The 22,168-nt window shown below is 30.3% G+C and overlaps 1 protein-coding gene across 1 annotated transcript; it reads right to left on the bottom strand.

The window, feature by feature from the left end:
- Positions 1-1,168: 1,168 nt before the first annotated feature.
- LOC143186963 (tRNA-uridine aminocarboxypropyltransferase 1) lies at positions 1,169-3,061 on the bottom strand. Its single transcript, XM_076390854.1, has 4 exons — positions 2,647-3,061; positions 2,120-2,260; positions 1,857-2,040; positions 1,169-1,598 (listed from the first exon to the last, which is right to left on the bottom strand). Exons 1-4 carry the CDS (start codon positions 2,869-2,871, stop codon positions 1,237-1,239), a joined length of 912 nt encoding a protein of 303 aa, XP_076246969.1. The 5' UTR covers positions 2,872-3,061; the 3' UTR covers positions 1,169-1,236.
- Between the last annotated feature and the right edge of the window lie 19,107 nt (positions 3,062-22,168).

The raw sequence follows: 22,168 nt of genomic DNA, 5'->3' as shown, positions 1-22,168 counted from the left end.
CTTGGAGGAATTATCGACACATGAGAATGGGAATTTTGTTGTGGTTGGAGGAAATTAATTTTGTGGAAACTAGATGAGGTATATTTGGGATTACATTTACGATTTTTGGGAGGGAATATATCATTTCTTAAAGGTGTGTGCTTTTGGATGGCTATATAACATGATTTGAGTAAGTGGAACAGGCTATACTATATTTGGAATGAAGGTAGAAAAAATGGTAAAGAAAAATTTTGCAGTGTTTAATGAACTCTACTATCCTACTGTAAGACTTTTATTATAAGTGCGTCGTCGATGCGCTCTTATTTTTGAATGAAATCTTACCTTATCTTTAACAGAAATCATACTACTTTTTGTACATAAATTATTTCACTTCTTTCGAAATCTTATAAATATTTCAACATTTCACCATTACATTTTGAATTTTTCTTTATACATTTTTCATTATATTTTTTAGCTGTTCAATATTTAGTAATAAAGTACATATAACTTGTTGTTAGCCTTTACAAAATTTTTTACTGGGCCTGATCCAGTTACAGGAACCCTGGTAACCCTGTATAAATATCAAATTTACATTTTTTGATATTTACTATCTCTTTTAATATGTGTATTTTGTAAAGCTATTTATATTTTTTAGATTGTTGTATTTTGTAAATGTACGCATTTTGTGTACATTTATGTGAAAAATACGAATAATTATTATCACAATAATTATTGTATTATAATTCTGTATCTATGTGACTCAAGTCTTTTTTTATTATTTTTCAAGAGAGTCGAAAAACAAATGCAATTAATCATTTCTTAACTTAACTTAATTAAATACCTGTTATTCTAATAAAATAAAGAGAAAGCAGAAAACTCAATTTTGAAAAAAAAAAATACTTTGGTTAGCTTGGTACTTAGGTTCAGAATTATAAAAGCAACTAGTTTCTTAATGTCATAAAAGCTTACATGCTTAATATCACATAGCTTGGTAAATGTTTAATAACTTATTTTAAGGTTGATAATGAACATAAATGTGTGCAGAAGTTTTGTTAGTTTCAAGTGATGAAAACTCAAAGAGTATCTTTGATATATATTTTATATCATATACTTATTTAATATTTGTTCCCATTCAGTCTATTACTTAAAACTGATAAAACTTCTGCACTGACTTAGCAGGAATCTTAACGTCAATCTTTTTATTAATATACTTATCAAACATCAAATACTTTCATAGAACATTTCATTATCACAGAATTATGTTAATGGCCTTTTATATGCGTGTAACCTATCATGGTCATACATGGTATGAATTTTTTCATACATATATTTAAAAAAATATAAAAGATCGTCATACTGGCCTCTATATATTTGTTCTGTCTCAGGTAAATCATTTGTACTTTGGTGCACATTGCTAACTACAAAATTCTTTTCATCCATTAAATTCAAAAATAAACTTTCTCTACTGACATAATCTTCTAATACACCAAATGCACACGTGTGCAATTCTACTAAAAATTGGTGAATTGCTTCAATGGTAGCTAGATACCATCTTGGACTTTTTTTTTGATGACGCCAAAATTGGGATATTCTTGATTTTAAAATGACACACTTCAAATCTGCAAATTAAAAAAATATAAATTTTTAATCAGTGTTCAATATTCTTTGAAATTATCGAGTCATATGTTACATTATTATATCTAGAAACCTCAAAGTAATTTTCATATTTAGATAGAAACAGAAGTATAATTGTTGATCAAAACATTTTTTCATGTAATAAACAGTTTACAAGATGACTCATCCTGTATTAATTTAGAGACTTCTTTCAAAATTTTTACATTAGAAAAAGTATATAGAAAATAGAAAATAGCATTTACCTCTTAGTCTTTGATCCTTATAAATTGCTTTCGTTTGATGCCAAGTGCTATCAATAAAAATAGCTCTTTTTATAGGAAACTCATTTTTTATCCTATATGTAGTTGAGCTCTTGCCTTCTTTAAGTTCTTTTATAAAGAGGGACTCAACGCTTGTTGCAGTTTGACTAGGAAAAATTAAGACAGTCTAAGGGATGATGTTATTCAAACTAAATTAGAGTTTAGGAAAGTCAGATAAATTGAAATATATATTTTTGTCATTATACCTCTTCTTTATCCAGTATTTCTGGAAAATCTGGATATGTAAAAATTCTTACATCGTCTGGAGCAAGTATAGCAGCATGAATTGCTGTACTTTTGCCATCAATTTCCCGTGCATGCTTGACAATGTCAATCTTAATTGGTAACTGAAAGCATAAAATTGCTTCCTAAGATACATATTATACACAAAGGTGCTCGTTAAATTGCTCACAATAATAATATTGCATATGTATATCACAAGCGACAACTCAGAAACTGTGATTTTTGCATTATGCCTATAGTACATTTTGTTTGCGACTAAAATATTAAGATTTAATATTCTTAATAAAAGTGTTTTATTACAAATAATAAGTAATTATTTTTCAAGCAAATTATTGTAATAAAATAACTTTCCTTAGATAATTATATTCTTTCCGTTACTATTACTTGTTTAATACTAACTTTCTTCTATACCTATGAATAGTTTTTTGTTTTTTTTTAAAAGTATACTTTTTTGAGTTGTTACTTAAAAAAAACGTGTATGATGTAGTACCTTGACTCTTGGAAAAAATTCTTCACTAATAACTGGTACACAACAGCTGTAGCAAAAGAATTTTCGTGATCTATAACAAAGACCACATTTTTCTCTCCCTTCTATCGTGTCTAAAATTTGAGCATCAGTGATTTTTAAATGACGAAAAGGTGCTTTGTCGATTACTCTTTGTTTGTTTTCCAAGTTCAAAACGTTAAAAGAATCACTTATGTCAGACTCTGCCATGGTTCTATTAACATAAATATTCCTTATGCAATACTAGCTGCTATTTTCCAGAATGCTCGCATAACTATTGCGATATGATTGCGATAATATGCGATAACAATTTATTGCACCCAGTACTTGTCAGTACTTGCATCAACTTGTGTACACATATGCGAATAGTATACCTTTTATTAATTGTTAATCCATCTACTGTGCGAATCGTGTACCAATCAAATTCACTGGATAACTAGTTTCATATCTTGCGTTAATCTGTTGTTGGTACTACTTTCTCTAAGAAATTTGTCACCAGATGGCAGATCAATGTTAAATTTGTGGCATTTCCTTTTTATTATTTGAAATAGAATTATAAATTCTTTTCTTCTTTGTAACTAAGTTGTTTGTCTGAAGACTTAACTAGTGGCAGTAATTCTATTGTTATAATAAATAAATTTACTTCTATAACAATTAAAAATTACTAGAAAGCAAATCTAGTAGAACTTGTTAATTTCTGGCAAAACAGTTCTGTCTCGATATAAGTTCATTGGGTTAATCATGTTTTCATGGAGCTACTTTATTGTGTCAATATAAGTTCACGGTTTTGAATGAGCTGGAAGCTTACTTATCAGATACGAACCTGAATTTGTTTTTTCAAACGCCAGAGATAAGGTGAGTGTATCATCGAACTTGTATCGAGGCAGCACTGTTCATAAATTTAAAAGTCAGCGCTGAAGTGTATGAATTGAAATTTTCTTATTAATGAAACGATCCAAGTCGTTTTGTGCTTACAAATTAATTTTTGTGCATATCAAGACACGTGGAAATGACACAGGTTCGTATAGTAAGTTACTTTTAATAGAATATAGTAAGCTATTTTTTAAATTTGTTATATGTACATACGTACTATAAGTCTCACAAATTATACGAGAACTGTAATGTGACAAAATTTATAACAAATATCGAATGAACGGAATAAGAAACTTAACGAACCGTAATTAGAGATTCATAGTTGACGTTTTGAGTAGGTATACTATTTATTCTAATTGTAAGCAGATTTATACTAGCGTAACGAAGTAACCTTTCTTCGAATATATCTTTTAATTAAAATCCTCTCGTTGATGAAAGCAAACCTATATTGACGTTTGATGAAACGACGTGCTTCAATAATTATTACTTTAGTTTTTCAATAATTAGCTGATGAGACAACGTAGTTTGCGTAGATTCTTGTAGGTGGATAAGAAAAAGATGAAACAAAGTGTTACCTCTGTTCCCTTTTAATTTAGAATTTCTCTGACTAGTATAATTAATCAAATTATTCTTGAACGTTTCGCTAGGCTGTCTTCCGTTGTAAAAATAAAGTTACTTAATTACTCTATCTAACGTTAATGAAACAGAAAAGGTTCGAAGAAGTCTTAATAACTGGTATTCATCTCGCTTCACGCAATGACTATTCACGTTCCAGACGAAGTCACCTTTGCCTATTTTAGAATCTAGTTTTTATATTAACAATGTTTTCGTATTTGTTAATACAAATTCAGCGAAGAATAATTTGTAGCAAGTATTTAGAGTAAGTAATTGACGATAATCAAATTTGTCGAGAAGTTTAACAAAAGTGGTTGAGAAGAAAGTTTCACTAAAGTTGCTTACAATTAGAAGTGATAATACTATAATATAGAAGTTAAAATATTTTATAGCATGCAGTTTTTATTTGTTATAGTCTCGTGATTTGTTGATGGTAGTTTTACAGAGTTTTTATTTATTTTCGAAAATTTATTAAAGAACAATGATATAACATTCTTCACATATTAAATTAATTTTTTTAATTTAAGGGTTATTCATATAAGCGTTTATTTATTATATAAGTTCTTATTTAATTTATGCTCATATTTTGTTTGTGCTTTATAAAATTAAAGTAGATTACGAACAACGAATTATTTTTTGTGCAATAACGTTAAGAAATCTTATTTATTTGAAACAAAATGTGCTTATTTCTAGTTTCCATTATATAAAAAACATAAATTTGTTTCTGTGATTTAATTCCTGTGAAGCGGTTCAACTTTATTTCAAATAGAATACATAAAAAAGCACAAAAAATTGACTTCCCTGGTGGATTTGATTTTTACGATGGGATTTTTGTATGAATTTGTACCGATTCATTCATTTTTGATAACATCTGAGTGGTCTGCGAAAATCGTGGATGTTATTTTGTACTGAAAACCTAGTAAACTACTCGAGAAAATTCAATAATTAGAGCCATTGTGAAGAAGTAAATGTGCATGGATTAGGATATTATATTTCATTTATTTTATTTATTAGGAATAATAATATTTTTATTATTGCATCGATATATGTACATAGGTATAAGAGAGAGAAGAAGCTTAAAGAGCCATAATATTTTTACATAAAGTGGTTTGTGATAGAAAATAAGATCATATCATCTTCTATCCTTACAATAATTGCAAGAATATATAATCATTAGAAATGCTAACCTGAAGTATCTATTTCACACAGTCTATGACTATGTTTGACTATTTTACTTGAAATCTCGTTTAGTTTTACTGTAATTAAAATTTAAAAACTTTTTCGTGAACATATTAGAATTTAGAATAAAATCTGTAACTATTTTGAAACCAATCAAAACAATGTGAACAAAAATATTGGTAAAATTAAATGGAGATAACCAATGTAACAATTAGAATATAGAAATTTGGAGCACGGTGTCATATGACACAGTGTCCGATCTGCCTCTATTTTGCAATAATAATGCCATAAAGTTAACATATCTATACACTAAACTAACAAGAATTTTGAAATTTTACAGATGCATTGAAGAGCACAAACAGAGCAAAAAGATCTTGATACATTTCATTATATCTCTTACGGTTTAACTTTTATAAACCTTTAAAAATCCATGATCCATTTTCTAAAATTTTCTCAGATTTTAAAAAATTGATAAAAGTTAAACCGTAAGAGACTAAACAAAATGTATTAAAACTTCACTAATTCAATTGTATTAAAACTTTGCTGAAACAGTTAGCAGAATGTTAAGCAACATTCAAACAATTAGCAAAATTAAAACTCTATTTCTGTCCTTCAATCAATCTGTAAAATTACAGAATCTTCTCATTCTTAGTTTAGCATATAGGTGTCTATATCAATTTTAAGGTATTATTATTGCAAAATGAAGACAGATTGAATACCATGTTAAATAGGATGTTTAGTGATCCATTTTAATGTCCTACCATTCCTCAAAATATCTATATTTGTTACACCTTATATGTAGGTATCTATATTAAAAATCTAACAGTACTTACTTATTATTTAAAAACTTCATTTCGTATTATACGACGTTTGTCCAAGCTATTTTATTTTCAAGCTTAACAAACTTTACAAAAAAGTTTGATTTAAGGCAATACAACACGAATCGGTAGCGTTCAATGTTCGTGAAAAAAATCTACTATTTTTGATGCTTCAAGCGTTGAATCGTGTTACGTCGACCAGTATTTGTGTTAATCTTTATTTAAAAAACGTAACGCATCCCTGGGAAAATCCATCGTTAGTATGTTAATGGCATCGATAGGAGCAGGAGCCCACGCGTTGGAATACCTGTTACGCAGTGGTGCGCGCGTCTCGTGGGCTGATCTTTTTCGCAATTACGCAAAACTTCTTCGGCCGACGACCCCTACAATAGTAATACCCATCGAATACATTACATCTCGCAGCTCACGTCATCCTCGATGCCACGAGTTTTCATGGGCATTTAGCTCTCACGCCTCGGAGAACTGATTGTTCAGGAGTCTTACTTTATTATTAAATATAAAAACTGTCGTATCGAGTTATCAAAATAGCCCTGTTTATCTGCTCCGAGAACGAGCGAAATTGACTTTTTGCAAGGATATTTTGGGATACACACAGGGATATTGGCTTGTAATAGTGTTTGAAATTTGCTATTTGGATTGAATTTCGTGATGCTAGAATTATATAGAATTGATCGTAAACTTTTTGTAGTCCTTGAATTTAGTGTGAGAGCTTATATGGGTGATTTTAGATTTTAGATTTGCTATTTGTATTGAAATTTATGGCGTTAGTATTTTATAGCATTCTTTTAGTAAGATGATAAACGCATACGAGATATTAGTATTGTTCAAATTATTGTATGTATGTGTATCTAATATACACGGGTGTGTACTGAGTGTTCGATAATAGATGTCAGAAATTTGAAGGGCTGGTTCTACATGTCAAAATAGCAGCCAAATCAAGGATGATGAAATTGTGCTTCAGATTTTGTTTTGGATTCACATGTCTGACTTAGGACCTATTCTACTGCTGGTGTGCATTAACCAGCTCAGACACAGTAATCAGAATAAGTCCCAAGTAAGGCACAGGTTAGCCAGCAGAATAAGTCCCAAGTCAGGCACAGTGTAGTCAGTAGAAGAGGTACCAAGACAGGCACAGCAATGTCAATAGAATAAATCCCAAGTCAGGCACAGTTAGCAAAATATGTCCGCAGTCAAACATATGTCAAGCAAATTTTAGAGGTTTCTGTGACAATTAGTTTTATTTTCGTTTTATTTTAACACGTAGAAACACTCTTAAAAATTTCTGTCATTCATCGAAAATCCTATTATATAGACTGTTCGCGATAATTTGTAGTAGCGTTTTTTTTCGTAAACGCTAAACATTAGAAAAAAATGGAAGCAGAGAAAGTTGTAGTATATTTTCCTGGCAATGTGATAACGTACCTTCATTTTCTGTATTTTCAATATTCTTCGGGAAACGAAGTTGAACTTTTTTAAAAAAGCATCAATAAGTATGTCTTACATCCAAATAAAGAAAAAGGTTCAAGTAAAGCCTTCTAATTTCCATTTATTTGCTTGGAGTATCACTTTTATCACTAGACTGCGGATTTTTATGCATTTACAGAAAATTTAACGCGCGAAAATGTACGAAATGCAAACTATATACAAAAATAATATAAAACATCGAAAACAAAGTAGATATTACGATATTTAAAAAATGAAACAAGGTTTTACGAAAATTCTATTTTTTAAAATACATCTTTAAAAGTTTGATTTTGTATAAAAATCCACAATTCCGCTATTTATCATTATTCTTAATTTGAAATAATAGATTCTTATTTAATTTTGCAAATATAAATCTTCTTTTCATTCCTTTAAAAGATTTTATATTTTCGTCTCGTAAAAGTTTCATCGCGAGGGTGTGATATATCCAATAACGCTTACGTTTCTACTAACACACTATTTTGTACTTCGTATTCGCTCGCATAGAAATATCCCCTTTAAGGATGCAGCGCGATAAAATAGCGTATAACTAAAAAACTAAACGTTTTCATGCACATATTGACATGAATGCCTTTCATTGTTTTTGTGTCTCACATGAGTTTACCTTGTTATTTTGATGTCTGCAATCTAGCCTGTAAAAATGCTCCAGATTCTTGTTAACGCCTTGTATTTGCAGATTTCAGTGGCTGTTGAAGTTGAAAAGAAGATAATCAGAACACACTTGCAGTTTAGAAAGAAAAATCAGATGATAAAACAAAAGTATCCTAATTTACAACTGATTAATATTATCCCATCGAATATCAGTTCTTGTTATTGTGGACCTTAAGTACGTACTTTTTTCTCTTCTTATTTTTTATTTAATATTATAAAACAGAAGTTTATTTCACTTTAATAATTTTTGAAACATGAAATTTCATTATTTTCGATATTTAGACCTTTCTTTATTGTAAACTTGTAATTTGTCTAAACGTCCATGTATTCATATTATAAGTATGAGGCATTCGACTTCAGGGAAAATGTGAGGAATAATTTTAAACGTCAAAATAAGATAAAAGTCATGAATAACGAAATTGCATTGGAGCCTTTGTTTATTAATTAACCATAAAAACGATGTGGGCGTAGGTGTTTAAAGAAAGCAGTAGTTGTCATAACCACTGACGTAAGAAGGCACTTGTCCCACGCAACTGCGATGGAATTCTGCAGCACTCGACCTGGACAGTAGCTATGACAATCACTGCTCTAGATCCTTACCACGATCTCCACGCTGTCAATTTGTCAAGATATTTTTTGAATTTGAGGTGAATTTTACCAATTTTTCAATCCTTATAATCGATAACAGACTAAAGACTCAACTTTAAATATATTATTCCTGATCCTCATCAGATATTTAGGTCTAGATTTATCTCTTAAGCTTCCCCTCACTTGTAGCCAAATAGCTTTTACGAATTTCATTCAAACTTTTTTAATTCATAAAATTAGATCCACAAGATAAATATTTTACTGCCTACAAATATATTATAGCTACATTTTCTCTAGATGAGAATTGAAATGATAAGAACTATTTAGCTTAACCTTTTACCCTTGCATATTTTCTTTGCTAAAAACATTTCTCTCAATAATTTTAATGAACTACTTTCCCTTTAGAGTCATAATAAGTTAATTATACGTTATGATTTCTCTTTCGTATGAAAAACGCAGTCAAATATGCACGAGATCTGGACTCGAATGATTTCTGACCTGATTTCAATGTATGCACGAGATTAAATTCTGGGCACGTTCAGAGGAAAGATTCTGGAGAAGTTTCAAACATATACTTTACAAAGATAGACTGTTCCTTAAAAATTGTTCTCAGCTGATTTGATTACACAGATCGATGAAGCCTCGTCCAAGTCACCGATGAATATCTGCTGAATTTGTTCGTACTGTCATGCCATGTCCCTCATATAGAGATATGAAGATCAATCGAGAGCTCTAATTAAAATTCCAATTAAAATTCCGCGAAGTTGTCCATGCTAACTTGAGCGCATCGTGTTGAGATTAACGCTGGTCCAACATAATTCAGCATCCTGTTTTTTATTTATTTGTTCAAATTGATGCTTTGAATGTTAATGTATGTAAGGCACATATACGAAATGTAACCCTTGATAATAATGATTTTTGAACAATTTTAAAATAAAAAACAATTTCCTTTTAGAAAAGTTTGGTAAGATAATTTGGGAGATAAATTAGAGAGGATGAATTATACAAAGTGAATTTGCAATAAAATAAACACTTTTGATTCTGCATATATGTACCTAAATCAGTTTGAAAATGTATCCAACCGACACTAAAGGGTTGATAAGGGTTGAAAAGAGTTTTCGCCATTTATTTGGGCTTTTTTAGAACAATATATAGTGTAAGCTATCTGTATGCAAGCTGCTTTTGTAAAATATCGATGGAATTGCGTGACATTTTCTGTCACTGGCAATAGCAAAGAAGAAATTACCTCGTGTTGAAATCGAGCGAGGCAAATGATTGATCCCTTTTGTTACGCGGTTCTCCCGCTAAAGTTCCACGGAAGAGTGTAAATAAAGCACTTGCTGCGTGTGCGCGCGCTTCTATTCAACTATACTTCGACTGTTAATTAATTTGAGTTTAAATTTAGCAACACGTTTATTTCTGTCGAAAAAAGCTCGATAAATTTTATGTTGCTTTCTATTTTACTGTATTTGAATCTGTGAACGGTCATAAAAATAATCTAATAATCCAAATCACTGTGCAAATTAGTTTAAAATATAGTCTAGTCACTAATTACCATGAAGTTACGACTTAAAACACAAGTAAAAGGAATAAGTGACACATAGATTTAATTTTTTCAAATATTTATTTCAGTTGATCTATTACAGTATATTAATTATAACTTTTTGTTGTAACGTAATGAAATTTTTAACATGCTTACTTTTATGATGTAACGTGACTGTAAATTTTTTGGAATAGTTTTTAACATTTTAAGCGGCTACAAAGTTACAAATAGACATAGCCGTTCATATTTTGTGATCATTTTTAACTGATTTTCCTCAATATTCACTTTGTCGACAATTTAATTTTCAATTATTGGTACTTTGAAAGCTTTAAATAATGGATATAGTGTATTGAAAATAATTCAATTTTATCAAGAGTTTATCAAAAAGCTCGTTATTTATTGTACATTAATGTTAACATAAACATGAATTGAATTGATTAAAACTAATTGTGTTCGTGAATTTATTACTGTATATTTTTGCTCATAATAATGGTAATGAACTCATTTTTTTTCTAGTGTATTAAAACACTCATTGTAGTAAATAGAAAAACATTTTTATTATTATTATTATTATTATTATTATTATTAATCTCTTACGTAATTTCTTGCATAACAAGCAATAAAGTAAATAATGTTAAAATTTGTCATATAAGTGTGTATTTAAACAAAATTATGAATTTTAATACTTTACTGGATATCTATTTTTATTAATAACATGTTGTAAATGTTTGAGCATGTTGAAAATATTTTTTATCAAATAATCATGTGAAATAGTCTTCTATTCTTCTGTTAATCGTATTTTTAATTTTTCTTTTGATTCGCTTTGACTTTTACGAATATTTTAATCTAATGAATCTGGTGATTGTGAAAACAAATATTTTTTAATGATTTTTTATTTATGTTCAAGATCAGTGTCTTAGAAAAATTTAAAATTATAGGCTATATTCGTATTTATTGCATATTTCAATACATTTTCTTTTAAAGTAGATAAATAGTTGTTTGTAACTAATGTTCCATAATTAAAAATTAATTTAAATACTTTTGCTGTTGAAGTACATTTTTAAATTATCAGAGTCATGGTTCGTAATTGATCTGACATTCTGTGTTTGAAGTTCTTAATTAGGTTCACGTTATACCACTTTTCAAATTTATTAAATGCATAAATAAAATACATATGTCTTTGCACTAAGTATAATAAGTATTTTAATACAGTAAAAAACAATCACTTCATTAACATTATTATAAGCCAAAATACACATCAATAAACTCACAAACTGTTCAAATATCCTATCGTGCAAACTTTATATTTAATAATTCTCAAAGTGTAAATGCATTGCTCATAAAAGATAAACAAATGCACAGATACACAATAATATCTAAAATTTTATAGATATGTATGATATTTGTATGTATTAAATTATGTTTCTTATGGCCCTAGAAAATATGATAACTACAGAAACAAGTTGCACACTGTTTTCTAAACAATGTTCTACATCGTGATTTACGTTAACAAGGAAAAAGTTGGAATGCTTTTGATTTATGGGTACTACAGTCATAATGCAGTAATGACAGGACACCTGTACACTGAACGACTCCCTATTAGAAATCATACGATTATCTTTCCCTTTGGATGGGTGACATATTTTATTAAACTCGCTGATATCTTCTCGATGCTCGTAAAAAAGATCTTATGAGGCACTTTGGCTCATGAAAAAAACGAATGTTATCACCTGAAAAGATCTTCTGAATCATATCATCTAAGGTACAAAATTTTCATTGGTCTACTGATGACAATAATAGCGGTGGATAAATCATGTGGTTTATTCTGTATTAAATATTTATTGGTGAAGATAAAATCTATAATTTTGCTATTATTTTGTAACAACTGAACATAAAATCTAATGTTCTTACACCAAGTAAATTGAATTATTTTAGTATTGATATTTTAATTGGAATATTTATTATGTAATACTGATTCACACATATGTGAATATTATTGATGAAAATATTGGTTTATTTCTATTTTTCACATATTTTGTCCTAAGCATGAATAACAAAATAAATTTTGCAGTTGTAGTTTTGTTCTTCACTTTGTACTACCTCGAGATAGCTAGATATTGAAATAATGAATAGTTCAGGACACGAGATGCTGTGTTTTGCAGTTTCTTCAACAATCATTTTTCCACATGACAGTAACAAAGTACCTTTATTTACAATATTACAGTTTCCTTACTTTCTTTACGATTCCAGTAAAGCTGCTGCTACGCACAGTTTTTCCAGTTGTGAAGCGTGGAATTTTTCTTTCAGCATTTTTCGTCAATTGCACAATAACTTTCACTTATTCTCTTAGCGTTTTTTCCTGATTTATTTTAGTCTCTTCATCTTGAAACTTCCAACTATAGAGTATTCCCTCGTTATAAGTTCGCTGCTGTATTCACTTTGCTTTCAAATTATTTTGTGCAAACGAGTTTTACTTGTGTGCACTACTCGTCGCAGTTTTGTCAGGACAAAATGAATTATCAATGAATTATAAATTCATCAGTGAGCTATAAACGCACGGCGAGGAAACTCTGTAATATGTATAATTTCCTTATGACACTGAAACTGAAAGAACTTAATATAGAGTGGGTCACGAATTTGTTCGTGAATCATTATTAAATTTACATGTTCAAACTGAAAAGATATTTTGAGTTTTGAATAAAAATTAAGGAAATTGAACAAGAGGTGCACACGAAATTAGAAAATGAGACAGGTAACAGATAGAAATGCAGCATAATAGTTTTTATGATTAACCAAATTTTGAATAATCTACGAATCTGGGAGTCGCTATATGTTAAAAATTGAATATTCTTGCTATAATACATAGTATAATATATAATTTCTGATCACTTAAGGAAAAGAAACACGGTTTTTCTTACGTATTCATGAAAAATTAACCAAATCCTAAAATTTTTGTTCTTATTCATATAAATCTGTGTCATCTTCTATTTGTTATTAAAAAAAGTGCAGAAAGAATAATAATTAAATCATAACTTAGATTTTAAAGTAAAACGTATAAAGAGAGCAATAGCTGAACACTTAAATTATGTCTACCAACTATTAAATTTCATGTATAAATATCGAATTAGGTATACAATTATTTACTATTCACTAATTCTTTGGAACAAATTTTTATAAAAGTGCATTTCACATAGGGAGTTGAAGTACTATTAACGGTTATTGATCAACTAATTCTGTTATTAATTTCGTAATAAAAGTAGTTAGTAATTAATTGTTACAGCTTTTAAAGCTGAATTTACACTGATCGAAAAAAAGGAGTCTACGGTCAGTCAGAATATTTTTCCTAATTTTTAGAGTGATTTAGCAATTACAGAAAAAATAGAAAACATGAGTTGGGAATCTGTTATTGTCCATTAATGAACACCAGACTGCTAAAATTGCGCCAATGTTTAAATATCTAAGTTAAGAAACATTATTATTGACTACTGTGTTTTGCCATTTATTTACAAAACCATATTTGTAAAGAAATTATCATTAAAATTCTCATTAATTACAAATATGTTCATTTTCATTTTTGAGTGCATTCTTAGAGGAATTTTCACTTATAATATACTTTCAGTATTTAACTCGTTTTGATATATTATAGCACTAACATTGTACTATTGGTATAGTTATATACGTTTAAAAAATTCTTTTTAACTTTAAATAACTATTATTCTGCTGTTTTCTTTTGTAAGTATAATTCTTTGTCATGCTCCTTTACGCAATACAATCGAATCTCGGTAACTCGAACCTCAAAAGAAGCGCTAAATACTTTAAATTGTGTAAGTTTCGTCTTACCTATGTTTTCCAGGTTGAGAAGTTTATCAGACAAAAATTCGGCTTACAAAGGCTTTGAAGAAGACTAGTATTTTTCGAATTGTAGAAGTTTGCAGGACAAATTCGAGCTTTAAAGGTCTAGTGTATACCTATGCACATACCTACGTATACAATAGGTGTGAATAAAGGCAGTCACAGGAGGAACTTTAACCTTTTGCACTCGGTTGTCCCTTCTAAGAGGACAGAATGTATGGAAAATCGCGATCTTCAAGTGTAAAGGGTTAACTCTCAATTAGTATGATTTTAGAATTGTGACATACTATCACTATGTACTAAATCACTGTGATTATACTATAAAATTTATTTGTAGCTATATGTACATATACAGGGTGTTCCATAACATGTGGGACCCACTTTGGGAGTTAATTGTATGCCTAAAAGCAATGAAAAGAAGTCACATAAATACATGTTCTATCTGTCTTCGTTATAGTAGACTGCAATAGTTCGTAAACAAGATTTTTAATTGGACCTTTTTTCTTGATGGGAAATTAACAGACACAAAGTACGATAATTTTTTGAGCATGCGTTTATAGGAAATATTAGAGGATATTAGACTTCATATGTGGTTTATGCGTGATGGAGCTTCGTTGCATTTTAGCTGAGTAGCTAGACAATTTTTAAATCAATATTTCGCAAATAAATGGATTGGTTGTGGAGGTCCTACTGCATGACCTCTCAGATTTGAATCCATTAGATTTTCATTTGTGGGGACATTTAAAATCTATTATGTACGCAACATCGATTGAAAATGCTGCAATACTATGAAATAGAATGGAGCAAGGCTTCCAACAAACTCGAGAAACACCAGGAATGATATTGAGAGTAACCAGATCGATCACAAAGCGAGTGCAGACTTGTTTCCAAATGCAAGGTCATTTTGAGCATCTTTTGTAAAGGCAATTGAAACAGAAAATTCATTACATTTCATAAACGAAGACAGATAGGACAGGTGATTGTATGACCTTTTCTCATTGTTTTTAAGCATGCAATCAACTCCCGAAGTGAGCGCACGATGTATTGAAAATTCAGGACATTTCAGTTCAGTAATTTCTGTATGTATGGTGTTCATTATTCGTTTATATGTTTCCTATCAAATACTGAAAGTTGAATTAACATAAGTGACTTTATCATATCAGTTAACTCTTAACAGGATGCGTCATAGCAATTATATTAGGTCATCCCATAAGTATTGCTGTTTCCTGTTTCACGATTTAATTCACAGAATTAAGAATCTTTCGAAGAACATCAAAAATTAGTTGGTAGATAGATTTGACAGGGAGTTGTGACTAAAAATAACAGAACGCATTAATTTCTTTACAAATAAAATAATTTTCGGAAGCACTGTTTATGTGATGACCTAATACTATTTTACTATCATTCTTGTATATAGTTTCTACAATCACTTCACTTAGAACTATCACTTTTCTTAGACATAATAATAAACTGAAGAACTGTGAATTTCTTGTGCACTATTATTAATCATTTTGCATGAAGAACTATCACTTAGAACTATCACTTTTCTTAGACATAATAATAAACTGAAGAACTGTGAATTTCTTGTGCACTATTATTAATCATTTTGCATGAAGAACTATCACTTAGAACTATCACTTTTCTTAGACATAATAATAAACTGAAGAACTGTGAATTTCTTGTGCACTATTATTAATCATTTTGCATGAAGGAATTACACTAATTCTACCACATTATGTTATAATACTGACACCATACCAGTTAAGGGTCAAGATCTAAATTACATTTTACTTATACTCACAAAAAGTACTAAATGTGTAACATTGTGCAAATTAAATGCACAAAGTCTGCAGCATGTTAAGAACCGCCAGCTAAAGCTAACACGAACACCTCTTACTATCACCCTATATAAAATAATCATCGAAAATTGTCTTATACACCTTGAATAATGTACAATCGTCTCCCTCCACTTAGTACAGAGTCCTCCCCGGTGTCAGAGATGGAATCGATGGTCATACAGGATCGTCCAATAACCCGAGGACATCATCGAGGCAGCTGTATACCGTGGGTAGTTCGACAAACGAATCCGCTTGTTGATTACGCTTGATCAACCCGATCGAGATTGAGGGAACCAGAGCTGTGGCAAGAGGTAAGTGCTAAGATCGCAATTTCTGTTAACAAGATCGTTGAACGCGAGCGAACAAGCTGTCATTTAATCCAGTCTTGCGTCGGCAAAAAAAGAGGCAACGGGCAAAGGCAAAAACGGTCGTTCGTGCAAACAGGTGTGTAACACGCCTCCCCTGGTCTATGGTTGCCGCTAGGTCTACGTATATATGCAGTTACTTGAAACGCACATCTTTCTGGTTATTGTTATCGTACAATCTCACGCCAGTGAGTATTAAATCCGTGGAAAAGTTCCTATCGTTTTTCTAGCTCATGATTTACGGCGTCATAACAGGAACAAGTAATGAGATTAATCAACTGTGTTTAGGTCTGAAGGAAAGTTCTGTTGTTTTTTTTTCATTCGCTGCTTAGGGCTTGGAGGAACGAAAGATATAGACAGCAGTTGCAATTTTTTCTGAGGAGAATTTGTGCAAAACTTAGATAACGGTTTGTTGACAATTTCAGCCTTGTTTATAATAATGAAAACAAGGTGAGTATCAAGAAGCTGTCACATGATAATACTATACAAGTTTAATTTGAATAAAGTTGGTAGGACTGATCTTGTATAAATTATCTTAGAATAAGAAACAAGGAAATATTCTCTGTATATCTTTCTTTCCTCTAAAACTTAGGGTGTTGCAAAGAAAATGAATAATGGGATTAATTTATTTAATGCTGAACTGAACAACAGAGACTAGGTCTTAGGAGATTAGGTCTGTGTGGCTGGTTTGGTTTCTGCATTTGCTTAAAACTGCATTTCTGTAATTGAAGATCTGGGAAACATGTAGTCTTCTTGGAGCTATGAATCTTTTTATCGTTTAAAAATTCTGCAGTGACTGAAATGCATAGATAGTTTAATATGGCGTCAAAACGTGGAGAGTATGATGGATGGTTAATTATTTCTTTATCTGAGTTATATTTAAGTAGTGTTTAAAATGCAGTACACTATTTGAAATGGAAAGTAAAAATATTTATACAGGATATTTCTTCCAGTGAATTGTGATAGTTAACGTTAAATATGTATGTTTTATAATTTAATTATTTAAAATATTTCTTTGATTAGACAGACATTAAAATATCGTATTTTATTCTTACAAATTTTGACTCGTCATATTTATTTGATTTTCTTTTTAAGCCATGGACTTCGTAGAAATTAATTATTTGAACATTATTAACTATTGTACATACATATATGTGTCATAAGATATTTGTGACACACAGTATTAGGTCTTAAAGAAAGTACGTAATATAAAACAGCGTATAACAAAAAAAACTAAGTGTTTTCGGACATATGTGCAAATGAACTTTTTTCATTGTTTTCATGTCTAGAATATACCCTCCAAAAATGTCCCACACGTTTAGAAACACCCTGTGTATGGTAAATTACTACTATCTCAAAATGTGTCTCAGATGCAACACAGTACATACATCATTCTACCTGTGAACTAGAACAATTAATATTAAAACAACAAATCTCCTCAATAAAGAATAGAAAAAAAATCCTACGGTGTCCCATTTAGCCATTACAAAAGACATTGCTCGTCAATAATTTCACGATATTTCCTAACCCAATATCGTTCAATAATGGCCTAAGTGCAGCCGTATTCCACCTACTGAAACGTCCGAGCGAAATCGTTATTTTCCATTTTCTTAATTGCTAAACAGCCATTATCGTTGGCCTTTAACGCGAAGTGTAGCCTCGTTTCCGCGAGGAATTGAGACCCCTTTCCCAGTTTCCCGAGGAAATTCTTCTCTTATCAAGATTCATTCAACAATACGGTCGCAGACACGGAACGCGCAAGAGTCGCGATCCCGTCGGTTCAGTCGAACAGTTACTCCACTGCGGGAATTAGTTGACAGAACCTGGGTCCGTGACGTTAAGAGCACTATTAGCAGTGACGGCCAGGAATAGTGCTGCCGCAACGTCCAAAGTCGCACCTCGATGACGAGCTTTAATTGCTTTAGGATGGAATTTCTCGATGGAGCCAATGGCAAAGGTCCAACCGACGCAACGGTATTAAGCAGATTTTATCGCCCTTTCAGTGGATTAATGCCGAATTAGCGTGACAGTCGGACACCAGATGCGTGAAGTAGACGCCCTATGATCTGTTTTCTTCCTTCGACCTAGTGAAGCAACTTGGCGACTGGGGAAACGGAAATAGCTTTTACTTTATAAAAGTCCCTTTGCTTATTAATCGGAAATAGAGTGTTCGCTCGTTAGGAGGAGTAATTAGCCCATGTTCCGCAAGTGTGGGTCATTTCTGTTTGGGCTAGTTCCAAGGGTATGGACACCTATCTTGGAAATTTATAATTGGTAACTATTTGTTTCTTCTAATTTAAAAACAATTCTTATTATAATCTTCATATAGAACGTTTAAAGAGTCTTTTTCTGATTTTTCCCCTTAGTTTTACTCGTTGCAGAATGAGTTGAAACTAAATGACCCACCTTCGTTTATAAATAAGACGGCTTAAGAATGTAAGAGACGTTTTCCAGTCTTAATTTTAATTCATGTGTCAGTAGCACATGTTTGCCCTTTTGAAAAAGAAATAGAAAGAAAATGGGATTGAAAATAGAAAAAGTAATGAGGGTGGTAATAAGGTTCTAGGAAAATACGACATCTTAATATAGATTTATTTAACGCTTTAGATAGGTAGGTAGATTTATTTAACGCTTTGATTATTGCTGTTACGTATTCGTGATTTCAGTTTTTAGACGTAATAACACAGGTCTCTGAATTCACAGCCTGTATTTATTTTGATTTAGATTTGGCATTAAGGTAGAAACATAGTGATAATGCGTCAGGTTAAATCACAAAGCATCTATTAATCACCTATCACCTTGCAAATGATAATACGTGATATTATGGTTAGGGGGCATATTTGTTTCACGTTAAAATAATAGCATATATTTAACAATGCAGCACTGCAGGCGTGGTTCTTCCGATTGGAAGGAAAATATAAAAAATTTTTCAGCATTTCTGTTCTGGGAATAAAATATGTAGATCAACTTCGGTACATTAAATTAATATGAACAAATAATATTTGGCACAATGTTGCAATTTAGTAATAAAATTACAGGGCCAATGAATACAAAAAAGATATGTTATTTATTGCAACTTTTGATTTCGCGCAATTCTATGATATATCGAATAAAATTATGTGGTTTTTTATGCGTTCTAGAAGTAATTCTTTCATTTCTGAGCTTACGTGAAAATAAAATTTTGGATAACGTAGAATTATGATGAATTTGTATGTCTAATGTTAATATTTTAATACTTACATAAAATACTATATAAATTTCAAAAATTTTAGATTCAAAATTGATTAGATACTTTTGCATCAGAGTAAAGTGATCAATAGGTAAAGATAGTATAGCAAGGTAACACTTTGCTATTTAAATGCACAATTTAAACAAGGATTTTATCTTACTAAAGAAGAGAACTCCTCAAGTGTAATGTTTACTTTTTAACGAATCTTTGCTAGTTTCTAGAATTCGTTAAACCGAATAGGCCAATATCCACTTTTTAGAACTATTAGGTCAATAGTTTATAAAATATCAACAATTAAAATTTTACTCTGTGACTTAACAGATTGGAAGATTTAAAAATTTGAAAAACAGTTACAATTCAAACATTTGTTATTTTTGATTCAGTAATAATTATCATTATATACTAAAACGTAATAAAATACAGTTGTAAAAGTTAAATACACAGCACACTTTGCAGTTCAAATTACATTTCCCTGTTATTAATTAAACAGTCATGTTCCAATTATTAAATTGTAAATTTGTTTTTGTTCTTAAGTTATCTGGTTCATTGTGAATCCAACAATTAATTGTTTCAATGGACACGATTGCTGCACGTAAAAAGGAAATATTGACGTCGTACGTTATGGTTATTTAACATATTCACGTAATGTTAGTCCTTCGGGTCCATAATATTTTTTGAAAAATTGCATAAAATAATTTAAAAACATTAATAATATTGTATACAGCAATTTGTCCTGTTGAAAGTTATGCATGGAAATAATGAAAAAAGATCTAACCAGTGAGTCAAAAGTAATTACAATATTTCACTATCAGTTTTTCCTTTAAATCATGTAAAATAGTCTGCATTTTCAGGTGTGATAGTTAACATATCTCTTTTATTTTCTTCTTTTTGAGATTCATTTGTAATCAGTGACCACGGTCGAAAATACTGCATAGATTGAATTCCATGTACTTACTATGACATAATTCGTCCATTACTACGTACCATTGTTCAGTTCACAAAGAAAGAAAGCATTGAATATCCCACTTTTTTATTTTTAAGCTTATTCAAAGTGGCATAAGATTATAATCATTTCTACTTGAAAATGTGCTACAAAATATGTACTTTCTTTATTAATCCATTTATTAGGCAGGTTATTATCACAATTATTACCAATTTTAATACATTAAATGCCAGGCTAAACCTATACAAAAATTTTATCAAATTTTACTTTTTCCATGTGAAAATACATTTCATTAAAAGTTCTGGTTAACTTGACTGATGTAAATTAATATTATTTATAATTATGCAAGTAAATGGTCCACAACATGGCAGCCAAAGTATCAATAATGGAATAGGGCCTAAGTAAAAATGTTATATCTACATAACAAAGTAAAGTAGATCCATTGAGCTTTTTGTATTAAGTTTGTGAGCGCTGCAACTTTTTATTGGTGTATAGTTTTGGTAAATAAAAACTATGTTACAAGGTGTTTATTGGTACACGAAAGAAGCAAAAATTCAAATAAAACCCAAAGTAATAGCAGAACTTTTTATTATTTATTAAATATTAGATATTTGTGTCATTCAGTGATACAAATTTTCAAAATTGTTGCTTTCATTTATTAGACAAAATTCCATTCTTCATGTAAGTGACTCAAAAGCGCTTTTTATAAAAGGTCATTTTATTCCTTTTAAACTGCTACTTATTGCTTCTTGCAAGTTTTCCTTTGTTTCTCTACTTTTTTGTAATCATTATCCTTTAAATAACCCCAAAGAAAAAAGTCACAAAGGTTTAAATAAATTAACTACTTCTTCGTCTGCAAATTTAAAACAACCTAAACTGATTAGCCTCTGACTCTGGCCATGTACTTTATGGATACCTTTGAATACATGTTTAGTACGTTGAGGGGTTGCACCATCTCGCAACCACCTTTCTTCTTCACTATGTGAAGAATAAAAGTTATTTCCTTCTTAATTAATGCTCTGTAAAATTAAAAATATAGAGGGTGATTTAATAAGAACTATTATTTCAGTATCCAGTATTTATTGTTATTGTATTTCAGGTGACTCGTTAGACGAATGAAATTCGACGTTCTTATATTTTATATGTATTTTCTGAGATATCAAGACGACTTTAAGTTTTTTCAAAGTATATTTCTTACACAACTTTGCGTTATATCCAACAAAAAGGCAAATTTGATGACCTAGAATTGACACTGGACCACAAAATCAGACTAAATATTGAGTATAACTGTATTAGTTATTTTTATTCTTTTTATAATCAGTAATTTGAAATAACAGTTCTTATTGATTCACTCTATACAGGACGAGTCCATAGCTATATCGCTTGAATTTTCTTTAAATCATTTGTTGCATGAAAAAATGTTTCAAACGAAAGTTGTTTGGCGTCAAGAGTATACTCTTTTTCAATATACTTCTCTCGATACCAAACAACTTTCGTTTGAAACATTTTC

The sequence above is a fragment of the Calliopsis andreniformis genome, unplaced genomic scaffold (assembly GCF_051401765.1).
Source record: "Calliopsis andreniformis isolate RMS-2024a unplaced genomic scaffold, iyCalAndr_principal scaffold0022, whole genome shotgun sequence".
Classification (NCBI taxonomy): Eukaryota; Metazoa; Arthropoda; class Insecta; order Hymenoptera; family Andrenidae; genus Calliopsis; species Calliopsis andreniformis.
The sequence above is the reverse complement of the archived record's forward strand: the minus strand, read 5'-3'. Positions and strand labels throughout refer to the sequence as shown.